The sequence below is a fragment of the Anthonomus grandis genome, chromosome 2 (assembly GCF_022605725.1).
Source record: "Anthonomus grandis grandis chromosome 2, icAntGran1.3, whole genome shotgun sequence".
NCBI lineage: Eukaryota > Metazoa > Arthropoda > Insecta > Coleoptera > Curculionidae > Anthonomus > Anthonomus grandis.
In genome coordinates this window covers 20899017-20920082 of record NC_065547.1, presented here as the reverse complement: position 1 = coordinate 20920082, position 21066 = coordinate 20899017, and the positions used below count along the sequence as shown (strand labels likewise).

Below are 21066 nucleotides of genomic sequence, written 5' to 3'. Positions count from 1 at the left end.
AAGTAAAATACTGTCCGCGCCAAAAAAGCAACAAAAAGTTTTTGAGTTTCAATCTAAAAAGAAAAAGTTAAAAATAAAAACCTCGGTGTAATAAAGAACTTAAAGATGTTAAACTCAAAACTTTCAATAAACCTTTGTTTAAGATGTAATAAATAATAATAATCTATGTAATAAATTGTGTATTTTTCCTGTAATATTAGCAATATAAAATAATATTAAATGCAAAACTCAATACCCTTCTTAACTAACCCTTCTAACTTATCTCAGATTTGTACTAAAATCGTAAGGCTAACAGATAAAGGAGGAAACAAGGGAGGGTACAAGGAAGTAATTTTTATTAAAAATATAATTTTCTAAACAGTTCAAATTACAAAGCAGTTCATTACTTATATACTTTCCTGCAATTAACCTTTTTTAAAAAATCTCAAAAACTAAGTAAGAGCTGTAACAAAAAAACGGTAACTTGCAATAACTCAAAAAACTTAAAATATTGAGATATAACTTTGCTGGCTCAGGACAGCAGCATCAATTAAATTAGGTTAATTATTTTTAAATTAATCACCTTCAAAAACGGGTCCCACTTTGAACAACAATTTTTTTCCTAGAAGATATGAAAGATCTATAATGAAACCGAGGTTCAGTTGTATTAGCTTACCCAGAAATTAAACTTATGAAACTTACTGAAACTATAGGTATCGCATACCTTAATATAACTGAAATATTTTATTATAATATCTGTCTTCCATAGCTAAAAGTAGAAACCTTCTTAAAACAGATTAAATGCATTATATTTTTGAGAATTTATTTCTAGGTCGAAATTCTGTAGTTCTAATAAGGAATTACTAAAAAAAATATAGGGGTCGACAACTTACTATGCTCTGTACTTCTGTGTCTCCTATAGTCTGAACAATTTACGTCCAATGTATTCTTTTCCTCGGTTGCTTTTTTATCCTTTTTAATAGGCTTAACTTCAGAAACAGGAACTATTTTCACTTCTTCTGGTTTTGGCGTGCCATTGTCAATAGTTATTTTAGGACTGAAACAATTTAAATAGCAATATTTAAAGAATATAATAGCATATATAGAATAGAATTTGTGCAATGGTTAGAAGGTAGATATTTTAAAATATATTTTTGAATCATTATTAAATTTACTTAAAATTGCAACTATTCTATAAAAATATTGCTATGTACAACAATCTCAAAGATGTCGAGTGACTAATTACTATTATAGAAGTTAAGGCACAAAGAAGTGAGGTAACTTAAAAGCCGATCATTCGACTGGTTTTTATTATTCAGTTCTCTTAATTGTAATTTCTAAGACAAATCTGATGGCGCAACATATGAAACTTACTTGGTGGCATCTCTAATTTTTGAGTACAGGTCCTTGACATCCTTAACAAACTTCTTCCAGTGCACAGGCGCTAAAGAATATTTTTGGGAAGATTCTATAGAATACTGCCTTTCATAAACGATTCTTTTAGCAACACCATCAATGTCAATAGCTAAAATATTTAAAAAAAAGAAATTGACAACGCTTTCATCTTTAACTTAACTCAATGTATCGCGGTTAGCAACAAATGCATTAATCGGATCAAGTGTTAGTGTGTAACACAAGACACTAGAGTCATTCATAAAAGTTAATCTGACCTTGAAGGCAATATTAAAAAGTCCCTGTATTTACAGGGACGTTAAATGAAAATACGTTAAAATCATTAATCGGTTGTTAATTATTCAAAAATTGATTACCTACAGCCCAAGGATTTAGTTATAAAAGCAAGAAACATTAGGTGCTATTCAAATACCCTTAAATTCAAGCAAGTCAATTCAGATAAAGTTCTTTCAGTTCAGTTATCTTAAATTCCAATAGCTACCTACCTCTTGAATATCTGATCCAAATTTTCTATCTTACTGGTGATAAAAATTAGACCAAGTTAAGTTATTCAGTTGAAGATATTTAACTAACTTTATAGGGTTTAGGGTTGTGATTTTCAAAAGAAAATTATAGATATATAATAAAGTCTATAAAGAAGAACTCTCCGAAGACTCAATTTAAGTACACTACACACTAAAAAAACAACATTTTACAAGATGAGTAATCAACTAAGGAGAAATTTTAATGTAGTCAACAATATTAAATTTAAAAAATAATAGATTATCGGTAGACAAAATAAATAAATAAGTAAACAACAGGTGTCTATTTACTATTGAATTAAAGCTAGGTTATTGGTCGAGCAGCTATCGGGTGTATTCAATGTAAATCAATCATTTGCCACTCCTCTTGTAAGTGGTACAAGTGGCAAAAGATTTACCTAAAGGGCAAATCAGGATAAATCCAAAACCAAAACAAACCAAGACCACAAAAAAAGAAGAACAAGCTAAAAAAAACAAAACTAAAAACCTTAAAAAAATATCGTTTATTAAAATAGGATTAGGTAAGTAGAAATCACATGAGTACTATGAACATTGCAATACTAAGAAATGTGATACAGTGGGTTTGATCTTAAATAAACCCCTGAAAATTGTTATTCAAAATTACGGTTTCCAAACCTGAGGCTTCGGTACAACTATACCGAAATTTTAAATGTAATTAGACAACTTTAATCCCCTATAAAGGGTAAAATTTTCAAAAAAATCTAAAGACAACATGCGGTCGCAACTACATTCTCAGGCCACTTGAGAACGATACTCTTTCTTACAGCAAAAACAGCAATAACGCGAACACCACAATAATTCTCCAAATTTTACATTTACATACATTACATAAGAAAAGAACGGACATCACATCGGCAACGTCACAACTGACAACAAGCAGCCAGCGGACTGTCAACAACAAAAATGCTGCCTAGAAAATCCCTTTGCCGAAAACCACGATTTTCATAAGGAACATAAGAAGAAACTCACTGTAATTAGATGGGAGCCAAAAGAGCACAGCCCATAGAACGGTAAGTTCTATATACATGGTTTACATTTTTTCATAAACATTTCCCCCATGTTAAAAATAACATACTTGTAGCTATTTTTCGAGGACTAAAAGATAAACAACCATCCATAATCCTTAGGAGGATTCTTATCCAGACAGTAAATATTCAAAGAGCAAGATGAGAGAACCAGCAAACCAAAGTCTGTGAACTGGTCATTTTCACTCCCCAAAACAAACTCTAAATACTAAGGAAAACAAGGTAAATAACGTTGCTTTTAAACTTTAATACAGCTTACATAAACATACTTCATAACAGCTTAGATCTAGTGGAAATACTAACACTCTACAGGGATACCAGAAAGGTGTGTGAACATCATAATCGGACTTAAAGAAGTAATAAACAAAGGACAGACGCACCAAAATATATACAAGATAAAATCACAGGGCAAGAAACAGCATTTTCTTCAGCTCCTATTTTCGATGGACAATTATAATATTATTAAGCGTATATTAGCTACAAATATATTATCTACCAGAAATTATTCTATATTTTTAATCTAATCATGATTTTATTATGATTTATTATAATTTATATGTTTATTGATTATTTATATGTATTAAATGAAATATAATAAATAAACCAGACCGTAACACATTTATCAAAATACAAAGTCTAGCAAAACGTAGTAAAATGATTCAGTAAACTAAATATTACTTTAGTAGTTTTATACCTTAATTTTATAACAAAACAGGGTAATACAGTTACATTTCGTGGTTTTCTATGATAATATATGCTTTTTTAATTTCCAAGAAATTAATAAATATTTAAGTTAAGTGCGTTAAACTGTAAGGGTAGTCAGTGGCCACTTAAAACGCGTGTACTCTGCTAGGATATCCTATTAACTAAATTATAGATACTCACTTTCTATTTTTAGCAACTGAAGCTCATGGTTAATATCACAATCTCTTTGAGAGAAACAATGAATTAGTTTCGTCAACTTATCCATATCCGTTTTTAGAATGGCCTCAAAATGGTCAGTAACTTTCCAAGCTACTAATTCTCCGAAATTCTCAATCTACAATAAATGGTACAACCATGTTATATAAATTAGCTCATACAAATTTTAATAAACGTGTATAAGTTTGCGTTAGAACTTGTTAGGGTTAGCATATTTCTATATTTCATACAAAATACTTTGCATCTTATGTGTCTAAATGTATAATGTGGTTAAATTACTGTGTTGTCGTTTTGTTTTGCATATCTCGAAGTTTCGAAGTTTTGTTTCGAAGAAGTGTTAGGTGTAAAATGGTGCTTCGTTGGGACACATAACTTTTTTTACTTCACTCAGGGGAAGAACTGTTTTGCAACTGTTTTGCAGGCCGCAGAATATGAGATTTTTTGTTATTTTGGATTATTTGGGTGGATGCAGCAAACAAAGTTAGCTGAGTACATGAAGTTTTTCATTGATAAAACAAAAACCTCGAAGAAATCACCTAAATTGTTACTGTTAGATAGGTATACTTCGTTGGCGCGGATAAGGAAGCAGTTCTGTCGGTACGTAAGTGAGTTCTAAGCCTTCGACTTTTGCTTTTTTTACCTTTCTCCGTCAACGAAAATCAACCTTTGCCGAAACCTAACCGTTGACGGCGCGCAATGAAAAGTGCCATTTTAACATCATCAGAGAACTGTGACGAATTGCGAGAAAAAAAGAAAAGCGTGACACCTCTGAAACATAAAAAAAAGCTCAGTATGTAACATTTGACTGAATACATTGGTACAAAAGAGCAAACCCTATAGTACTCGAGTATCACGAGTAACGCCAGTGCTATTAAGGTATTTGTATCTCAGGTTCAATTCAGAAGAAGACATTTTTAAAAAAAAAATTTTTTGGTATATTGAGTTCAGGTTAAGACCACGATGTAATGACGAGCATTTAACCCTGATGGTATCGATAAGACACAGTCAGGTCCGCCACCTTCCTTCATTGCCGCCAACCTTCTAGTTATCTCGGTATGTATATAGATCTATTTTATGATGGATGATCCTCTTCCGGATGGAATCAAGCAGCTTTAAAGTGTGTTTGAGTGCGTCCATTTCTTCAGGACTTGTTAAAAAAACTGTTGCGGTGTATACAGCATTTTCGTTTTAAAGAGAGCCTCCAAGTTTTTGAGGTTTTAGCTATTCCCGCTATACATTGCTTCCAATCTCCACACCTAAAAGGCGAAGTGATAAAAATAGCGGCAAAGTAAATCATAATAAGGCTTAGGGCGGCCATTAAACTGAGTGTATTAAACTCAATTGGATTTTCACTCAACCTACCCTAAAATGATGTTAAGATTGGCATTAATAGTTGTTACCTAGCGACACCTATGGCACTGGGTGTCGGCTAAAATCTGGTTAGGCTAGACTTGACGGAAGACATATACTGTCATGTAAATTCAATAAAATCGAACAACGCTAAAAGCTCAAAGAGAAGCTCATCTGATGTGCCCGAAACTCACTAAGAGTTTTGTGTCATTTCCGATATTGGAAATCTGACCAGTGTTTCCTCGTCAGGAGCATTATTGAACAAATAAACAAAAATGACCCACCAACCCTAAATAAATTTTTTTTGATGTTGCGCGGTGGTTTGTCCGTTTTAACTTTCAAATGACTAATTTTTAATTTGTTAACAAAAGCTACAGAGGAAAGTTTAAAAGTGTCTCAGACGACACTCTTCTACAACAAATTGGAGAAATTTATCTGACAGCAATAGTAAGGATTTGCTCGAATAAACTTAATATTCTTTAATGTTTGCAGTACCCTCGGCAGTACCATATATTTTTAAAACAAAATGATGCCAGTTCTTGAAGTACACCGAAGTCCAGTATTGGACAAAATAAAAAAAAACGGACTTTTATTTTAATAATTCCTAAACCTAACAATATTCCAAACGATATAATCTTACTTAGATCATTAAACTATAAAAAAAACATCTAAAAATTGTTAATAATAAAAAATATAGCTTCTTTTTAAGAAAAAAGATTAACTGTTAACGTGAAAACTAATATTTTATTCATATCTTGGATATGACCAAAATAAACATCTAACGTAACCCAATGTTTTCACATTGTGCAAGATTCACCACCGTATTTTACTTAATATTTTACTTAATATTAAAAATATACCAGAAATATAGATTTTTTTTCCAGTCTTATCAACAAATGCAAATATTTTTTTGCTATTTTAATAAACTCTTTAAAATATATCTGCCGCACACATTTTAAGATTAAAATCTCAGTGGAGCTACAAGTCAGACACAACATTAAAGATGCTTATTTTAATAATTTGTATAAATAATTTACTTGGCATTTACTGCAATAAAACATGTTTGAAAACCCCAATATCCATTGAGCATATACAGTGCTTTCATTTCAACACGAATCAGCCTTAATAACTTACTAACACATCAATTTAGATATAAACGGGGAAGTTTAATTTTATATTCGAGTATTCTGTCAATCACCTCCTTACCTCCAGCTAACCTTACTTTGATATATCAAATGGGAACCCTCATCATAGCAGCATTAAAATATCTATTCAACAATGCAAAAAAAATTAAATAAGTTGATGATGTTCCAGCGAATAGTGAGCTAAAATGTCTGGTAATAATGAATATTTTATCGACCTCGTACTTTGGTATGTCAAATGGCTATCCTATAATGTAAAACGTCATTTTACAAGGCATACAATCTACCTGCCAACAGAGTATAAAAAAATTTAAGTTTTTAGACTTATAAACAGTAAGGGTTTAAAGGGTTGTTTATTTTTAAACGTGTTTAAAAATAAACAATTTAATCAGTCCACAGAATTTATTTGATTTACTGCTCAAAATGAGCTCCGATATTCGCGAAACAATAATAAGGTCTGTTTTAAAATTCCTCACAAACATTGGCAAGTGTTTATCCGCTAATATCTTTACATTAGCCAGTAATTCGATCCTTTAACACGTAAACGACCAGCCCTAGTATTTGAAACTTTACTCCTGAACCAGGGTATTTTTTTCCTAAATCTTGGTAAAAGACAGTTTCATAATATACTTTTTTGAGAAATAAGTTGATGGAAAGGAGTTTTTTGTAAAAAAAAACATGCGCACCAATTTGGTACACGCGGTCTGAGCATAAGAAAAAATAAGTCAAGTTTAACACAGACCATGTATACCATATTGGGCCACACCCAGAAATGTTTCTTTTGCATTTTATTTTAACAAAATAAACTCACAATTCTCATTATAAATATAACATAATATTCTAATCATACAAGAAATATAATTACTAACCATTATTGCTTTTAATGGAAGCAGTATGGATTTCAAAAAAACATTTTACATACATATATGAAATATTTTCAGAGCATGCAGGGCAAAATGAATGTATTTTTTTCGCATTTTTCATAGCTGATTGGCGCCCTTCTCTTTCTGCAAACTGTTTATAACAAGTGAACACCTTCCTCGAGTTTGCTTCCCGTCTAAAATATGATGCACTTGTATGTTATTTTTGGATTCGTTGTCCAACAAAGCACAAACGATATTCTCGCGAAATTCTGTCACACTCATGTTCTTTCCAGTTACTTCCTTGAACACGACCAAGGCATTGACTAGAACAGTGTTTGTCAATAGTTCGACGACAATTTTTCTATACCATTTGACTCCGCGGCGTACTGGAGAACTATAAGCAACTTTTTGATCTGAAATATCAACAAAGCCTTTTGCTGTATTGTAATCCACTATTGTTGATGGTTTTAAAATATTACCTCTTCTTGTTGGAACCTCAACCATTTCTGGGATAGCTTGCGTTGTCAGAAATAAAACATCGCGCTTGTCTTTCCATTTTCCAACTACGACTTTCGTGTTGCTTTTTTGCATCTTCATTTCACCTTTTTTCAATTTGGCACTTGTAACTGCCTTTGGATTAAGTTTTCGATTTTGATGCAGGGTGCCAACTAAATGTGTCTGGTTTTGATTTAGCTCATGTGCTAGACCAACACTTGTATAAAAGTTATCGGTAAATAGGGTTCTACCCGTATTCAGAAGAGGTTCCATTAGTTCCATGACAACCCTTGTAGCTAATGGCTTATCAAAAGTTTGCCCTCCACCACCACCGCCATATATTTTAATCGCAAAAGTGTAGCCCCCATCAACACAAAGTTTGAATAGTTTGACACCGTATTTGTGCCTCTTCCCTGGAATGTACTGCAGGAAGCTTAACCGTCCCCTAAATGGAACCATTGTTTCCTCAATGCATACTTTTTCTTTTGGACTGCAAATGTTTTGAAATTTTTTATTTAACATTTTTACAAGTGGAGAAATCTTCAAGAAATCAACAATCTGTCACCTGGTGGGCAATTTTCATTATCAGAAATATGCAGACAATGTAGCAATGCCTCAAACCGATTTCTACTTATATGGCTTAATTTTGGAACATCACTTTTATAAAGAATCTTTTTACTGAAATAATCTCTAATCGTAGGTTTTTGGTCAAGTCCCATCCAGATTATAAGACCAAAAAAATGCAAAAGTTCATTTTCATTTGTGTCATACCACTTAGCCAAAATGGAGTGTTCAGTGATTGACTCTTCACATATACCCTTTATTGTTTGTTGTGTAGCGTATTTGTTTGTTTCCGTAACCAGTAATTTTTGAACTTCCTCGTCAAAAAATAATAGGAAAAAATCAATAGGTTTATGGCCTTTAAGGCGATCTATTTCTTCTTGTCGCAATCCTGGTCTTGCAGAAAACATAAATTCGTTTAATTTATCAGATATAGAAACATCACTTCATACGAGTTTACTATTACGTGGAGCAAAAACAGGAGAATCAGATTCGTTTTCCGGTTCGTCGTCACTAGAATCTTGGCCAGGTAAATCCGGTCTATTACTAGACCCAGGTGTAGGTTCCACTTTTCTTTTTTTACTTGGCAAAATAACCTCATCACAGACTCACCATCTGCCTCAAATATGGGATCCGCATCTGAATCGTCAAAGGTGCTTTCGATCTCACTACATTCAAAATCACTATCTTCCAAGATTTGTTGAAGTTGTTCATCATTTAGATATTTACGAGACATATTTTTTTATATATAAACCCAAATAAATTATTATATACAACCACTTAATCACACGAACTCAGGCAGTAAACAGAAGAACAATATTTACATGCCGGCAAAATAAAACAAATTACACTATTACCTTAAAATCAAAACAAAAAATTCCGTGATGATCCGTCGCCGTATTTTTTTAGAGCATTTTGTTGCCACGTTTGCAATTTTAAACTTAAAAATGTAATAATAAACTGTTAGTGGTAATGGTACAAATTTCGCTGACAAAGTTAAAAATTCATAATTTTTTGAATTACTATAAAAATTTTTAAAAAACATTACAAAAATCTCAACCCAATGCAATTTTTTGTTTCCCAGGGACCACACCAACCAAACAATATACAGATCGTGTTATCGTGAGATACGTATTACCCAAAATAATGGCAACACCGCTTGGTTGCGGCTTGCAGGCGGCGGAATTTTTCGTTTTTATTTTTTGAACCGGGAGTCATCAGACCTCACTTTGCTGTGTTGCTGCACGTTGAATTAATAATTTTTGAGCGTTATTTTCGTGTTTTTTTTTACTATGGCTGTTTATACCCCTTCCGAAAGAGTTCAACTAATTAAATGGTTTTATGGAGGCAATTCGGCAGTACAATGTAGAGATTTGTTGTCAGTGACATTTGAGAATAGACCGATTCCCTGTGCAAAAACGGTTTTAAATGTGGTTACACATTTTAAGATATCTTTTTGTCTTCAAGATTGTAAAAAATGCCACACAAAACGTCAAGAACCACCTGTTGAAGTGGTCCAGGATATAGAACGGCGGGAAGAAATGGTTTGCAGTACCCTAGAACTTGATTCGACACGGTCCACTAGAAGTGTTGGAGAGGAACTGGGAATGAGCAATAAAACTGTTGCTCGTATCTGGAAAAAATATGGGTACAAATGTTTCAAGTATTCAAGTCACTCAGGAAATATTTCCTGAAGACCAGTGGCGAAGAATGGAATTTTGTGAAACCATGATGGAAAAGGGAAATGAAAACGTATATTTTTTTAAAAATATTTTGTTTTCTGATGAATCTTCTTTTCCATTACATGGCAAACATAATCCTTCCATTGTTCGTTATTGGTCTCAGGAAAACGAGCACGGAAGTTTTCAGTTTCGTACCCAGTATCCTCAGAAATTGAATGTTTGGGCAGGTATTTTGGGTGACAATGTTATAGGGCCATTTTTTATTGATGGCACTTTAAACGCCCAAAAGTACCTTGAGTTGCGCATTAAGTTCTTCCTGCCATTCAAATCCTACCTGATGTAGACCTGGGATCGGTTTATTTTCAGCAAGATGGCTGTCCAGCTCATAACGCGGCTAGGGTAAAAGAATTTTTAACAAATACTTTTCCTAACCGCCTTATTAGTGAGACTGGCGATATTAAATGGCCTCCTAGATCTCCAGGTTTGTCTCCAAATGACTTTTATCTGTGGGGTTACCTTAAGCAGGCCATTTACAAGCATGAATTTAGTAGGCCAACAAATTTAGAGGAGTTGCGAAATAAAATTGTCGAAGGTGCCAATTCCATTTTACCTGAAACTCTTTTGGAGGTGCGAAATAGCTTTTACGATAGGTTAAGTTTTTGTTTAGCGAAAGAAGGCGGTTTATTTTAGCCTTTTATTTAAAAAATTATATGTTGTTAAGTCTGTTTATTAAATTTTTATCAGAGTTGATATTTTATTTTTTATTAGAATAACGCTTTAATTTTCATTATGCAAAACACACCATATTAAACATTTTAAGATTACAATTCTATGCGGGTTTTACAAATTGTCATGTCTGTAAAACTTGCATTAGAATAAATATTTTAAAAATGCCTGGATTTTCGCGTAATCTTTTGGGACATTTTCTCGCCAAACGACGCAGCTTTCACGAAAGTCAGATGTTTACTAATCCCGTCCTCGGGCCGGCCGGGGCGGTGCTGTCACAGAGAAGTAACGAACCAGAGAAAAACAAACCACCGAGAAGGGACAAAGCCGGGACCGATTTTTCTTACGCATGTGCGAGCTTATTTGGTATACCTGTCTTATTGCCGGTCCCCTGCCAGCCGTCGGTTAGTCCGGTAATATCAGAGAAAAACAAACCACCATGTGGTAGTTTTTTTTGGTGGTTTAGGTGATTTGTTTTTCTCTGGTTATAGGACCGACCATATTCCCACAGAAAATGCCTTTCGATATATTTGTGGCTATATTATGAAAAGAGCACTTGAAGTTCATATTAACTGTGATACCTGCACCAATTTCGGCAAAATGTGTGATGAAATGGATATAAATAGATTATTTCTTCATTTTAAGGCTTATAATTCCAGTATATGTAATTTTGGTGGCTTACAATCTCCTCCAGAAGAGTTTATTTCATAATATATATTTAAATTAAAGGAAATATTCAATTGTAATTTTGAGAAAATGTGCATAAACCAGGGAATATCTAACAATTTATTTAACATAATGAAAACTATTAATTATGAACACCCTTGTGCACATTTTCCAAAAACCTTTATCTTAAAATTATTTATAAGGTTGAAAATATTTTACACCATTAAATATAATAATAGGGTCTTAAAAACAAATAAAGATAAAAATGTTCGAAAACTAAAAATTTTGCGGAATGTATAAATGTACCTAGGTTTAATTTAATTATTGCCAATGTATTTTTGTGTTTCATTATACAATGAGCCAATATTATTTCCTCAAAAAATGAAAGTTTGTTTAGAAGATTTTTTGTTTTTCATTATTTATCCTAAATGGTAATTTTTATAGTTGGCACTATACCGGGTGACACATTAAAAAGGGAACACACAATAACTTTTTTATTTTTCAAGATAAACAAATGAAATTTGGTATGTTAATAGAATGGTTATAAAGGCATATTTTGACGTATTCAATTGTTTTGATCACTTCCGGTTGAACCGGAAATGACAAGAACTTTCTTATTTTAAATAGGACACCCAGTATATTTTTTCATACATTTGTTTATCTTGAAAAATAAAAAAGTTGTTGCGTGTTCCCTTTTTCCTATGTCACCCGGTATAGTTTAGGTATACCTATAACTTAACTATACCAACAGTAAAGTAATGTAATAATTTTCATTTCAAATTCCCAATAAAATTTTTAATCTATTAATTGTCGTATTTCTCTCCGTGTACGGAACTATTAAATTGCCAAAACGATTTTTCTCCGTTACTTTATATGTAGCGCCAGTCATTTAAGCCCGCTCAAGGGCACCAAAATTGGACCCCAGAAAATCAACGGTAAATGCGGGTTTTGTCGCTTCTCGGTGGTTTGTTTTTCTCTGAACGAACGAAAACACGATCTGTATATAAAAAGCACGTAGCTGCGTTTCTGTTAGACCCACACGACTTGGAACATTACAATCCACTGTGCCCAAATAGGGTCACACGGTCTGTGCAGAAACTAGGTGCACCAATGTGGTGCACATGGTCGTTAACGTGTTAAATCCCAAAGAAAAAGATCTAATGGTGTAAGGTCTAGCGACCATGTGGGACATTCAATTCACCACGCCTGTCAATCCATATCTTTGGAAACTGTTTATTAAGCCACTCCCGAACTGCCAAAGTCTGGTGCAAGGAAACTCCATCTTGTTGGAAATACAAATTATTTTCGTTTAGTAACACCATTTTTATTCAGTTGATTTTCCGAAGTTTGGACGATTGAAACATATAGGTTAAACTACCCTATGGTTGGCACTTCAAGGAAATTCTATCTTTACGTCCGATTTTTAAGCCTTGTAATTATTTCTTCTTAATATTGAGGTAAAGAAAAGTTATAGGTACATATTTTGAACTTAAAACACAAACATTTTTATCGTGTCAAATATATTTATAATAAAATTTTAAATGATGTGTAACAGAAAAAAAAAACAAAAAAATTGACTTGAAAAAATTGATTTGACACAAAAATTAATTTTCAAAATAAATCATTAACTCAGGTGATTAACAAAGATTAGAATTATTTTCATAAAACATATAAATATTTACTTAAGACCATTACATATTTTAATAGGAATTAAGGAAAGTCTAGGAACTTTAAAAAAGACAAGTTGCACGTAAACATTACAGGTAAATACTGTTTGACATCCTCTATATTCTCGAATCCTTTTTTCTCAAAGTAGACATAAATATCATTAAATCGCTTTCTTACAACTTTCTTCGTCAGATAATACTGCGAAATAAAGGTCCTTTGGAAACTTTCTTAAATGTATTCCCCACACTGATCCTGTAGGAATGCATTTGTCAATAAAAATCATAACTTGCATAGTATTTGTTAGAAACTTAAATTAAATGAAATTTTCTGCAAAAAAAGGACAATAAAAGGAGAGTGCCAATAATATGAAACTTTGTAATTTCGTGGCCCCTATAGTTGGCCCTTAATAAATTTTGTTAATTTTTTTACTAAGCAAACATTAAAAGAATTACATTATCTAGATTACTATTAATTAAAAACTGCACTAAATTTTTATCCTACATTTTTATAGTTGCAACACTGTCTTTTTATACAATTATATGCTTAAAACTAAATTAAAAGGAAATAAAATATATTTTAAAACCATTTACTTAAACCTTATAGCACATAAATCTCCATATTTAACCAGATAATATTAAAAAAAAAACAAATAATTTCTAATGGTAAGGAACCATTTAAAATCGTAATTTAATTTTTTTCACTACACTCCAACACACACGCATGATTTGCTAGCCCCGGGAATACTAAATCCGGCGAGAACTATATTATTAGTATTTAGGAAATAAGTAAGATTGCCGTAGAAAAATATTAATTTACAGGCTCAAATTGTATTTTCGAAAAGACCTAAATAAATTTGTCCAGTTAAATTTTCTTCCAAAAAATATGGCCCAATGATTTCGTTACCATAAATACCTGCCCATACATTAAGATTTTCAGGATACTTAGTATGATCCTCACAAAAAAGGTGAGGATTGTCATTATCCCAGTATCTACAGTTATGCCGGTTCAGCAGTCGATTTTGAAAAAAAATTGACTCACCGAAGCAGATGTTCTTTACTAAATTAAGGGTCTTGGTCATTCTCTGGCACGTCAGTTCAATTCAATTCTTAATATTCAATTCTCCGATCAAAATCGCCTTCTCCTAGTTGCTGAAGGATTTGAATTTTGTAGGGAAAAACTTATTTTTTTTTGTGTACAGATCTTGTTGAAGTATTAGTTAACTCTGCGGCTGTGGGGATAGGTAATACTAGATCCATTGAAAATTATCCCAGTACCTCAATGGCAATGGATGTTAATGAAACAATTGGCATGCTTCATTAACATCCTTTTCCTCTATACACTTATTATTGCAAACAGATCCCGTTTCATCAAACTTTTTTCAAGCCAATTCTAGTACATATAGCCTACGTTCTTGTTTGGATGTCTGTAATTAAATGCTCTGGCGGTTCTAGTTACTTTTATCAACCGAACTTAAGTTGATAAAACGTCTTTTATTAACACACATTTTTACTTACTATTCGTTTATTTGCCAACTGATTTTATGTTTCGTTTTTTTAAAATGATGTATCACACATGATGTTAGGGTAGCCATTTGAAATACAACAGTTTGAGGTCGATAAAATATCCGTTACTCCTAGACATTTTTGGTCACTATTCGCTGGTACGTCCCCTGATTAATTTTTTTTAGCAGACATTTTAATGCTGCTTACAAAGTGAGGTTAGCTGAGGAGTGTTAAACCTGTCTCCCTGCATATCTTAATTGAGGAGTTTTTTTTTAATTAGTTATTAAGTCAGTAAGTTATTAAGGGTGGTTCTTTTATATAAATATTGTTATACATACACTGTATTTATAGCAATATTTAGTGCAGCAAAATATACCATAAAAAAGAACTGTTAACAATACTTTGCAGGTGAGGAAAAGTGGCAATATTGTTAATAGAACCTATGCTAGTAAACATGAACTTAATTAATTATGGCATTACGAAATTGCATAAATGTGTTTTTCTAAGTTAACTTACCTCTAATACTTCGGCTTGATGTTTTTTATAGGACTCTAAGATCGCTTGAATTAAAACGTATATATTTGGGCTGTAGATAGGAGCTCTGCTTTGGTTAAAAAATATAGGAAAATATCTGGAATCTCTTGGAAAGTACAGCCATTGTGAACTAAGGTTGATTTTTTGCTAAAAAATATGTTATTGGGTTTATAAATACACAGTAGATTAATATAAATCAATACTTATGATATGATCTCACAATCTCTTGTCTTTATAATTATCACAATTGGTTTAAATACATAAATAGAATGTATTAAAATTCTAAATATATTGTAGCTCAATTAAAATTCAAAAACACAATCATAATGAATACACTTTTATATCAGGAACACACTCTTTTTATAGACAACGTCAAAACTTCCACTTAAAGCGCGTTGGCTGCCGTTTAATTGTTTCTAAGGTGCATAATACAATGGACTAAAATATTAAATGCAGTGTCTTTGAAAGGCCCATCGAACAATTTGGAAATGCTTAGAATTTTCTACATTATTTTTGCCGATGGAGACCAATAATTTCAAGAGAATACTGACAGTTAAAGCAAGCAGGTTTACCTATTCTAGAAGAAATAAATATATACAGCAGAGGAAGCTCCTAAACAACTTAAATAATACTTGTCCAAGGAAAAATGCATTAAGTCAATATTTTTTAACATGGCAGTTTTTTTTAAAAGAAATGTTTGGTTCTTAAATATGTAAATACGGATTAATTTATAAATAAAAAAGACTGTCATATGTCACTTACGTCAACAAAGATTATTTTATTATTGGGAGTGGCTACTGTACTAGTAGGATTATCGTAATTTTCTGTCGTGTCTCATTATAGGTAAGTATTTGTTTATTTATAAAATTATAATATAATATGCACACGGGGCGGTAGCCAAGATTATTATAATTATACAAGATTATACTATATAATATATTAGATATAAGATTATCATATATTATATACTATATATATTAAATACAAGATTATTATATATTATGATACAAGACGGGCGCACATGGGACTGTGTGGTTGGCGCACATGTGGAGTTGGGATTGCAAAAAGGGATTGGAACCTAGAGTTGGCGCTAAACAGTGGGTTAGGTAGCCGTTTGAGCCCTATTTAGGGAACGGGATAATAGTTAGGAAATGGGAATTATAGGCACAAATACGCACAAGCACAAAAACATTAATTTACATTAAACCTCATTGTTATTATTTACCTATTGATAATTAAATATCTGACGTCCCTTTAACTTTACCGGACCCATCCATTTTCCTCAAAAACATCATTTACCCAATTAGTAGAATTTCGCTGTGTGACCACGATATTTGCAACCACGTATAAAAATAAATAGCCAACTGCACAAAACAAAACAGAAGAAAAAAATTTGGATTGAGATTGCGCTTTATTTTATAAACTTACATTTTATTTTCTTGTTTATACGCTTTTTTACATTTTGGTGCATCTTCTTGTGAGTGTAATAAATATACTAATGCTCGTGATAGTGTGGAGTCGATAGAAGCAATGACAAAAGACTCTCATCAAGATTTGGAGGATACAAAGAGTAATATTAATTATTATACATTTACGATTATGAATGAAAATAATGGTATTCCAACAAATGAAATTGTAAATAGATTTGGTCTCTGACGAAAATTATATTCTCCTTAATAAATAGAAATAACCTTACCTTCGGTACTACAGTAACACCAATCCTATTTTCTTCTTTAAAAAGCAAATTCTCAATGCTCCTATTTTTCCTAGTATCGCAAATAACCTTCTCGTCGCATACTAATAAGGCATTATTAGAACTTAGGGTCCCTCTCAATTTATTTTTAAGGGCACCTAATTTCCACCATTGCACAAATGTCGCGTACATGTAGTAGAGCGTGAATAACATGATTTACTTTCTAGTTCGGCGATGGACTTCAAACCTGCTGCATCATTCGACCCAATGTATGGATGGATAAGCTACCTGAAACAAAAATACTTTTATTTTTTTTACAAATATAGTTTTTTCTTCTCATACTACATTTTATTATGTATTATACTCATATATTATCGCAGTTTCCACTAGTAATGCGTGTATTTCTTATACTTTAAATTCTTTTTTAGGTTAAGTTAGTTAATTTCTTTCTATTTCTAATTTTATTATTATTTTTTTTAGTTATTTTCAAGGGGTGGTTTGGAGTAGGTTTAAGCTAGATCTCGCTACTAAATTTAATGTCTCTCTTTTTATTGTATTATTATTGTTGTTATTAATATTATAAAAAGTCTCGTTATTCAGAAAAAAATAGCACACAGAAGGTACAGACGATCGGGAACAAATACTGATTACTCAAATTGTAGTGCTCTACGCTCTGAGTGTCGTACATTATCTAGTGAATGCTATAGACATTACACTGAGAGAGCCGAAAATGCAATAGAAAACGATAGCAAAACTTTTTGGAAATTTATAAGGCATCATTCCAACCAAGGCGCTTCTACTGTTCAAAATGAGATGTTCCTTCATGACCTGATACCGGTATTTCTATTGCAAACCTCTTTGCCATCCACTTTTCATCTGTATTTAACAAGAATACTAACCATTCTAATGCTTCAGGCAGCTTTGATACCTCATATAAATTTAATCATATCAACCAGGCGTTCCTTAGTCCTACTACAGTTGAAATAGCATTGGCTAAACTGGACAACCGAAAAAGAACAGGTACCGATGGAATTCCAAACAGGCCTTTAAAAGAGTGCCGCCATTTCCTTTTCCTTCCACTTTTTCATATTTTCAATCTGTCCCTCACTTCTGGAACTTTTCTAGATGATTGGAAGCTATATCACGTATGTCCTATTTATAAATCTGGGAATAAAAATGATATAACTAATTATCGTCCCATTAGTATTCTCTCTGCAATTTCTAAGCTGTTTGAGCACTGTGTAGAGGTGGCTCTGTCTGGCACATTTCAGAAATAATTGGGAATTAACAACATAGATTCACCAGAGGTCGCTCTGTGGATACAAACTTGTTGATTTTTAGCAACTACATCTTTAAATCCTTTGCTGACGGTAATGAAACACAGGCAATATACACGGACCACGGACTTTACTAAAGCCTTCGATAAGGTCAATCATAATATTCTTATCTCTCATATTTCAGATCTTGACATCAGCGGGTCTCTTTTACTTTGGATTGAGTCTTATCTGATGTATAGAAAACGGCGTGTTAAGATTTTCTGTCAAACCCATTTTCGACAACTTCAGGGGTCCTACACTTCTTGGAGATCTTGCTGTTTGCTGATGATTTAAAGATTTTTCGACGGATTTCTTCCTCTCAAGAACATTTGGTGCTCCAGAGAGATATAAACAAAGTGTTTTCCTGGTGTAAGTTGAATGAAATGTCATTAAATATCGAGAAATGTCAGTTCATGAGGTTTACTTATTTAAAGATCTCCCTTCCTTGTCAATATGTTATTTAAGGTATCCCCTTCAAGCAGCTTGACTCAGTCAAGAATTTAGGTATCTTTTTGGACCCGAGACTTACTTTTTCCCACCACTTCAAGTATACCATAAATAAAGCTAATAAACTGCTTGGATTTGCCAAGAGATCTTGCAAAGCCTTCACCAATGTGTCAGCATTGAAGTCACTATATATTTACCTAGTATATCTTACCTCCTATTATCTTACCTCCCTTCTGAGACCATGTCCTACTTGAGTATTAAATCTTTTTCAAAATAAAGTTCAGTTTCAGAAGAAAGTTCTTTGATGTTTGCTTTGCATTTAAAGTCCTGAATAGTATTGTTAGAAGTCCAGAGTCTCTGTACCTTTTCTCTATACATGTATCTTACACATCACGAGGTCAGACGCTTCTCCATATTCCCTTTTGGAGAACATCCCATTTACTAAATAGTCCTATTAACAGAATAGCTTCTACAGTGAATAGATTTGCAAAAGATCTTGACTTTTTCGGTATTTCTTTAAATAAATTAATGTCTTCAGCTAGGGCTATTATTTTGGGATAGTACCCTAGCCCCACTATTTAGATTAAGCTTAGCTAAGTATTGTTTATTAGAAGTACAACTTTGTTTAAGTTCAACATGTGCTTAGGGGCAAGGGGGTGCTTTTGTTTACAAACATATTAACCGATTCTCAGTTGTCAAGTTTACACACATTTATGAAATAGGAAATTTTCAGCTCTATATAGACACATATTATAATGTTAAATTAACTTATTTGCGTTGGATTTTGAGTTAAAAATTGTAAAAAAGTAGAACTAGATAAAGCGTATTCAAGGAGCAAATATAACGCCTTTAAACCAAAAAACAAATTATTAACTTTTTTATTCCTAAAACCGCTTCTAAAAAATTTAGAATGGTAACACTGCAAGTCTTAACCTCCTGCGTGAAGCGCGTCATCTTGTCAAACGGCTTTGTTTACATTCGACATTTGTGGATTTCTGTGTTTTTCTTTCGTATTTGGTTAAAATGATCTTATTGTGATAAAAAACAATGATAAAAACTTGTGCCGTTTGTGCCATAAGATGGGTACCAAACCAGAGACCCATATTCGAGCTTGGATCGAACCAAAGAGAAATAGAGTACGATCAAAGAAAATGAATTGCTAAAAAGTCCATCCAAACTTTGGTCCAACCAATCCTTGACTGGGTAACTAAGATTGATATTGTTTTGCAGCAATAAGCAATGCAACTCGTCCGTGATACGCTAGAAGATTTTCAGATTGCATCGCCGGCATAGGCGAGTTTGAACCAAGAGATTAAAGCAGGTCATTGCCATACAGGTTGAATAGTAGTGGAGCTAGATTGGACCCCGTGCAACTCCAAAGGTAGGCATAAAGGATATTGATTTGTAGCCTTTAATTTCAAAAAATTGTTGATGACCAATGAAATAAGATGATAACAAAGCAGTAAGCTTTTCAGCAAATTAAACAGTTTCCTCAACTTTTCTAGTAAGATGTAGTGATCTATTTGGTCAAAAGCTTGGCTGAAGTCTATATCAACTTAGCTTTTTTCATCAAGAGCAGAGGAGAGAAATCGGGACAAGGTATAAAGAATAGGCACGAATAATAATCTCAACGATTTTGGAAAAGTTACATAGAATGGATATGGGACGATAATTTTTAATATTCGGTAGGTCATCTTACTTGTGTATGGAAAGTACTTTGGCAGTTTTCCAAATAAAGGGAAACTGTCTGGTTTTGGGAATTAGGTAAAAAAGATGACATAAGAGGTTACACTGAAGAAAGTGTATTGTGAAAGTCGCATGAATTTGCTGTTACTTTGTGTCAATTATGTAGTGATACCACAAAAGTTGTTTTTTTTCTTTCAAATATGAAATGAATAATCTATTACAAAGTTAATTCGGAACTGAATTTTAAAGCAAATATGTAAAAAAAGCTAAATCGTGTAAATGCTAAAATGGTAACTACAAAATGTGGATACTGCAATATAATATTATTACTACGTGGATTTGAAAGTAACGTGATAAAATGTGATATATTACTTATATTTATAATAATGGCTAAATTGGAGAAAGAAAAAAGAAGAATTGAAACACAGAATTGAGATTATATATGATTTTCCATGGAATATTCATCCAGCCCATAATATGAATAATAAAACACCTTTGAGATGCTTTGAAGAGAGTCAGCATCAAGATCTTGCCACAAAATCAAATGTTTTAATTTACTACAAAAGGATTTTTTTGTATGTTCTTCCGTACATCATATTTTTGTATTTGGACAGTTAAAAAATATTCTTTCATGTAAATTTGCCTTAAAACTTAGAACATTGAAAGGCTAGAATTAGCATTGCCGTGGAACTATGGGCCGTTTTTTTGCTTGCAACATCTCTGATGCAATGATGCCAAATGCTTATGTAGAAATAGAAAAAAACACACTTTATAACATCATAAAAATTTGTCTAAAGATTTTTTATATAATTATTTTATATAATAATTATAAATTATATAAAATATGAGAAGATA

General features: G+C 32.4%; 2 protein-coding genes across 9 annotated transcripts in view; one reads left to right on the top strand and one right to left on the bottom strand.

The window, feature by feature from the left end:
- Positions 1 to 21066, top strand: part of LOC126749023 (structural maintenance of chromosomes protein 2-like) — a 445423-nt gene that overhangs the window by 41416 nt on the left and 382941 nt on the right. The window lies entirely within an intron of this gene.
- The window catches only part of LOC126748915 (biotin--protein ligase), a 227154-nt gene that overhangs the window by 110183 nt on the left and 95905 nt on the right, over positions 1 to 21066 (bottom strand). For 6 of the 8 annotated variants that reach the window (XR_007664835.1, XM_050458459.1, XM_050458478.1 and 3 more), the window contains 5 exons: positions 16766 to 17050; positions 15052 to 15216; positions 3845 to 3998; positions 1354 to 1504; positions 873 to 1036 (listed from right to left, as the gene is read on the bottom strand). Coding sequence is in view for 7 of the 8 variants with exons in the window: in XM_050458459.1 (XP_050314416.1) it covers positions 873 to 1036; positions 1354 to 1504; positions 3845 to 3998; positions 15052 to 15216; positions 16766 to 16975 (844 nt within the window). In the remaining variant the exon portion in view is untranslated. Of the gene's footprint in view, positions 1 to 872; positions 1037 to 1353; positions 1505 to 3844; positions 3999 to 15051; positions 15217 to 15272; positions 15417 to 16765; positions 17051 to 21066 lie in introns of those variants that run through there. The other 2 variants (XM_050458494.1, XM_050458508.1) reach the window with 2 other exon arrangements.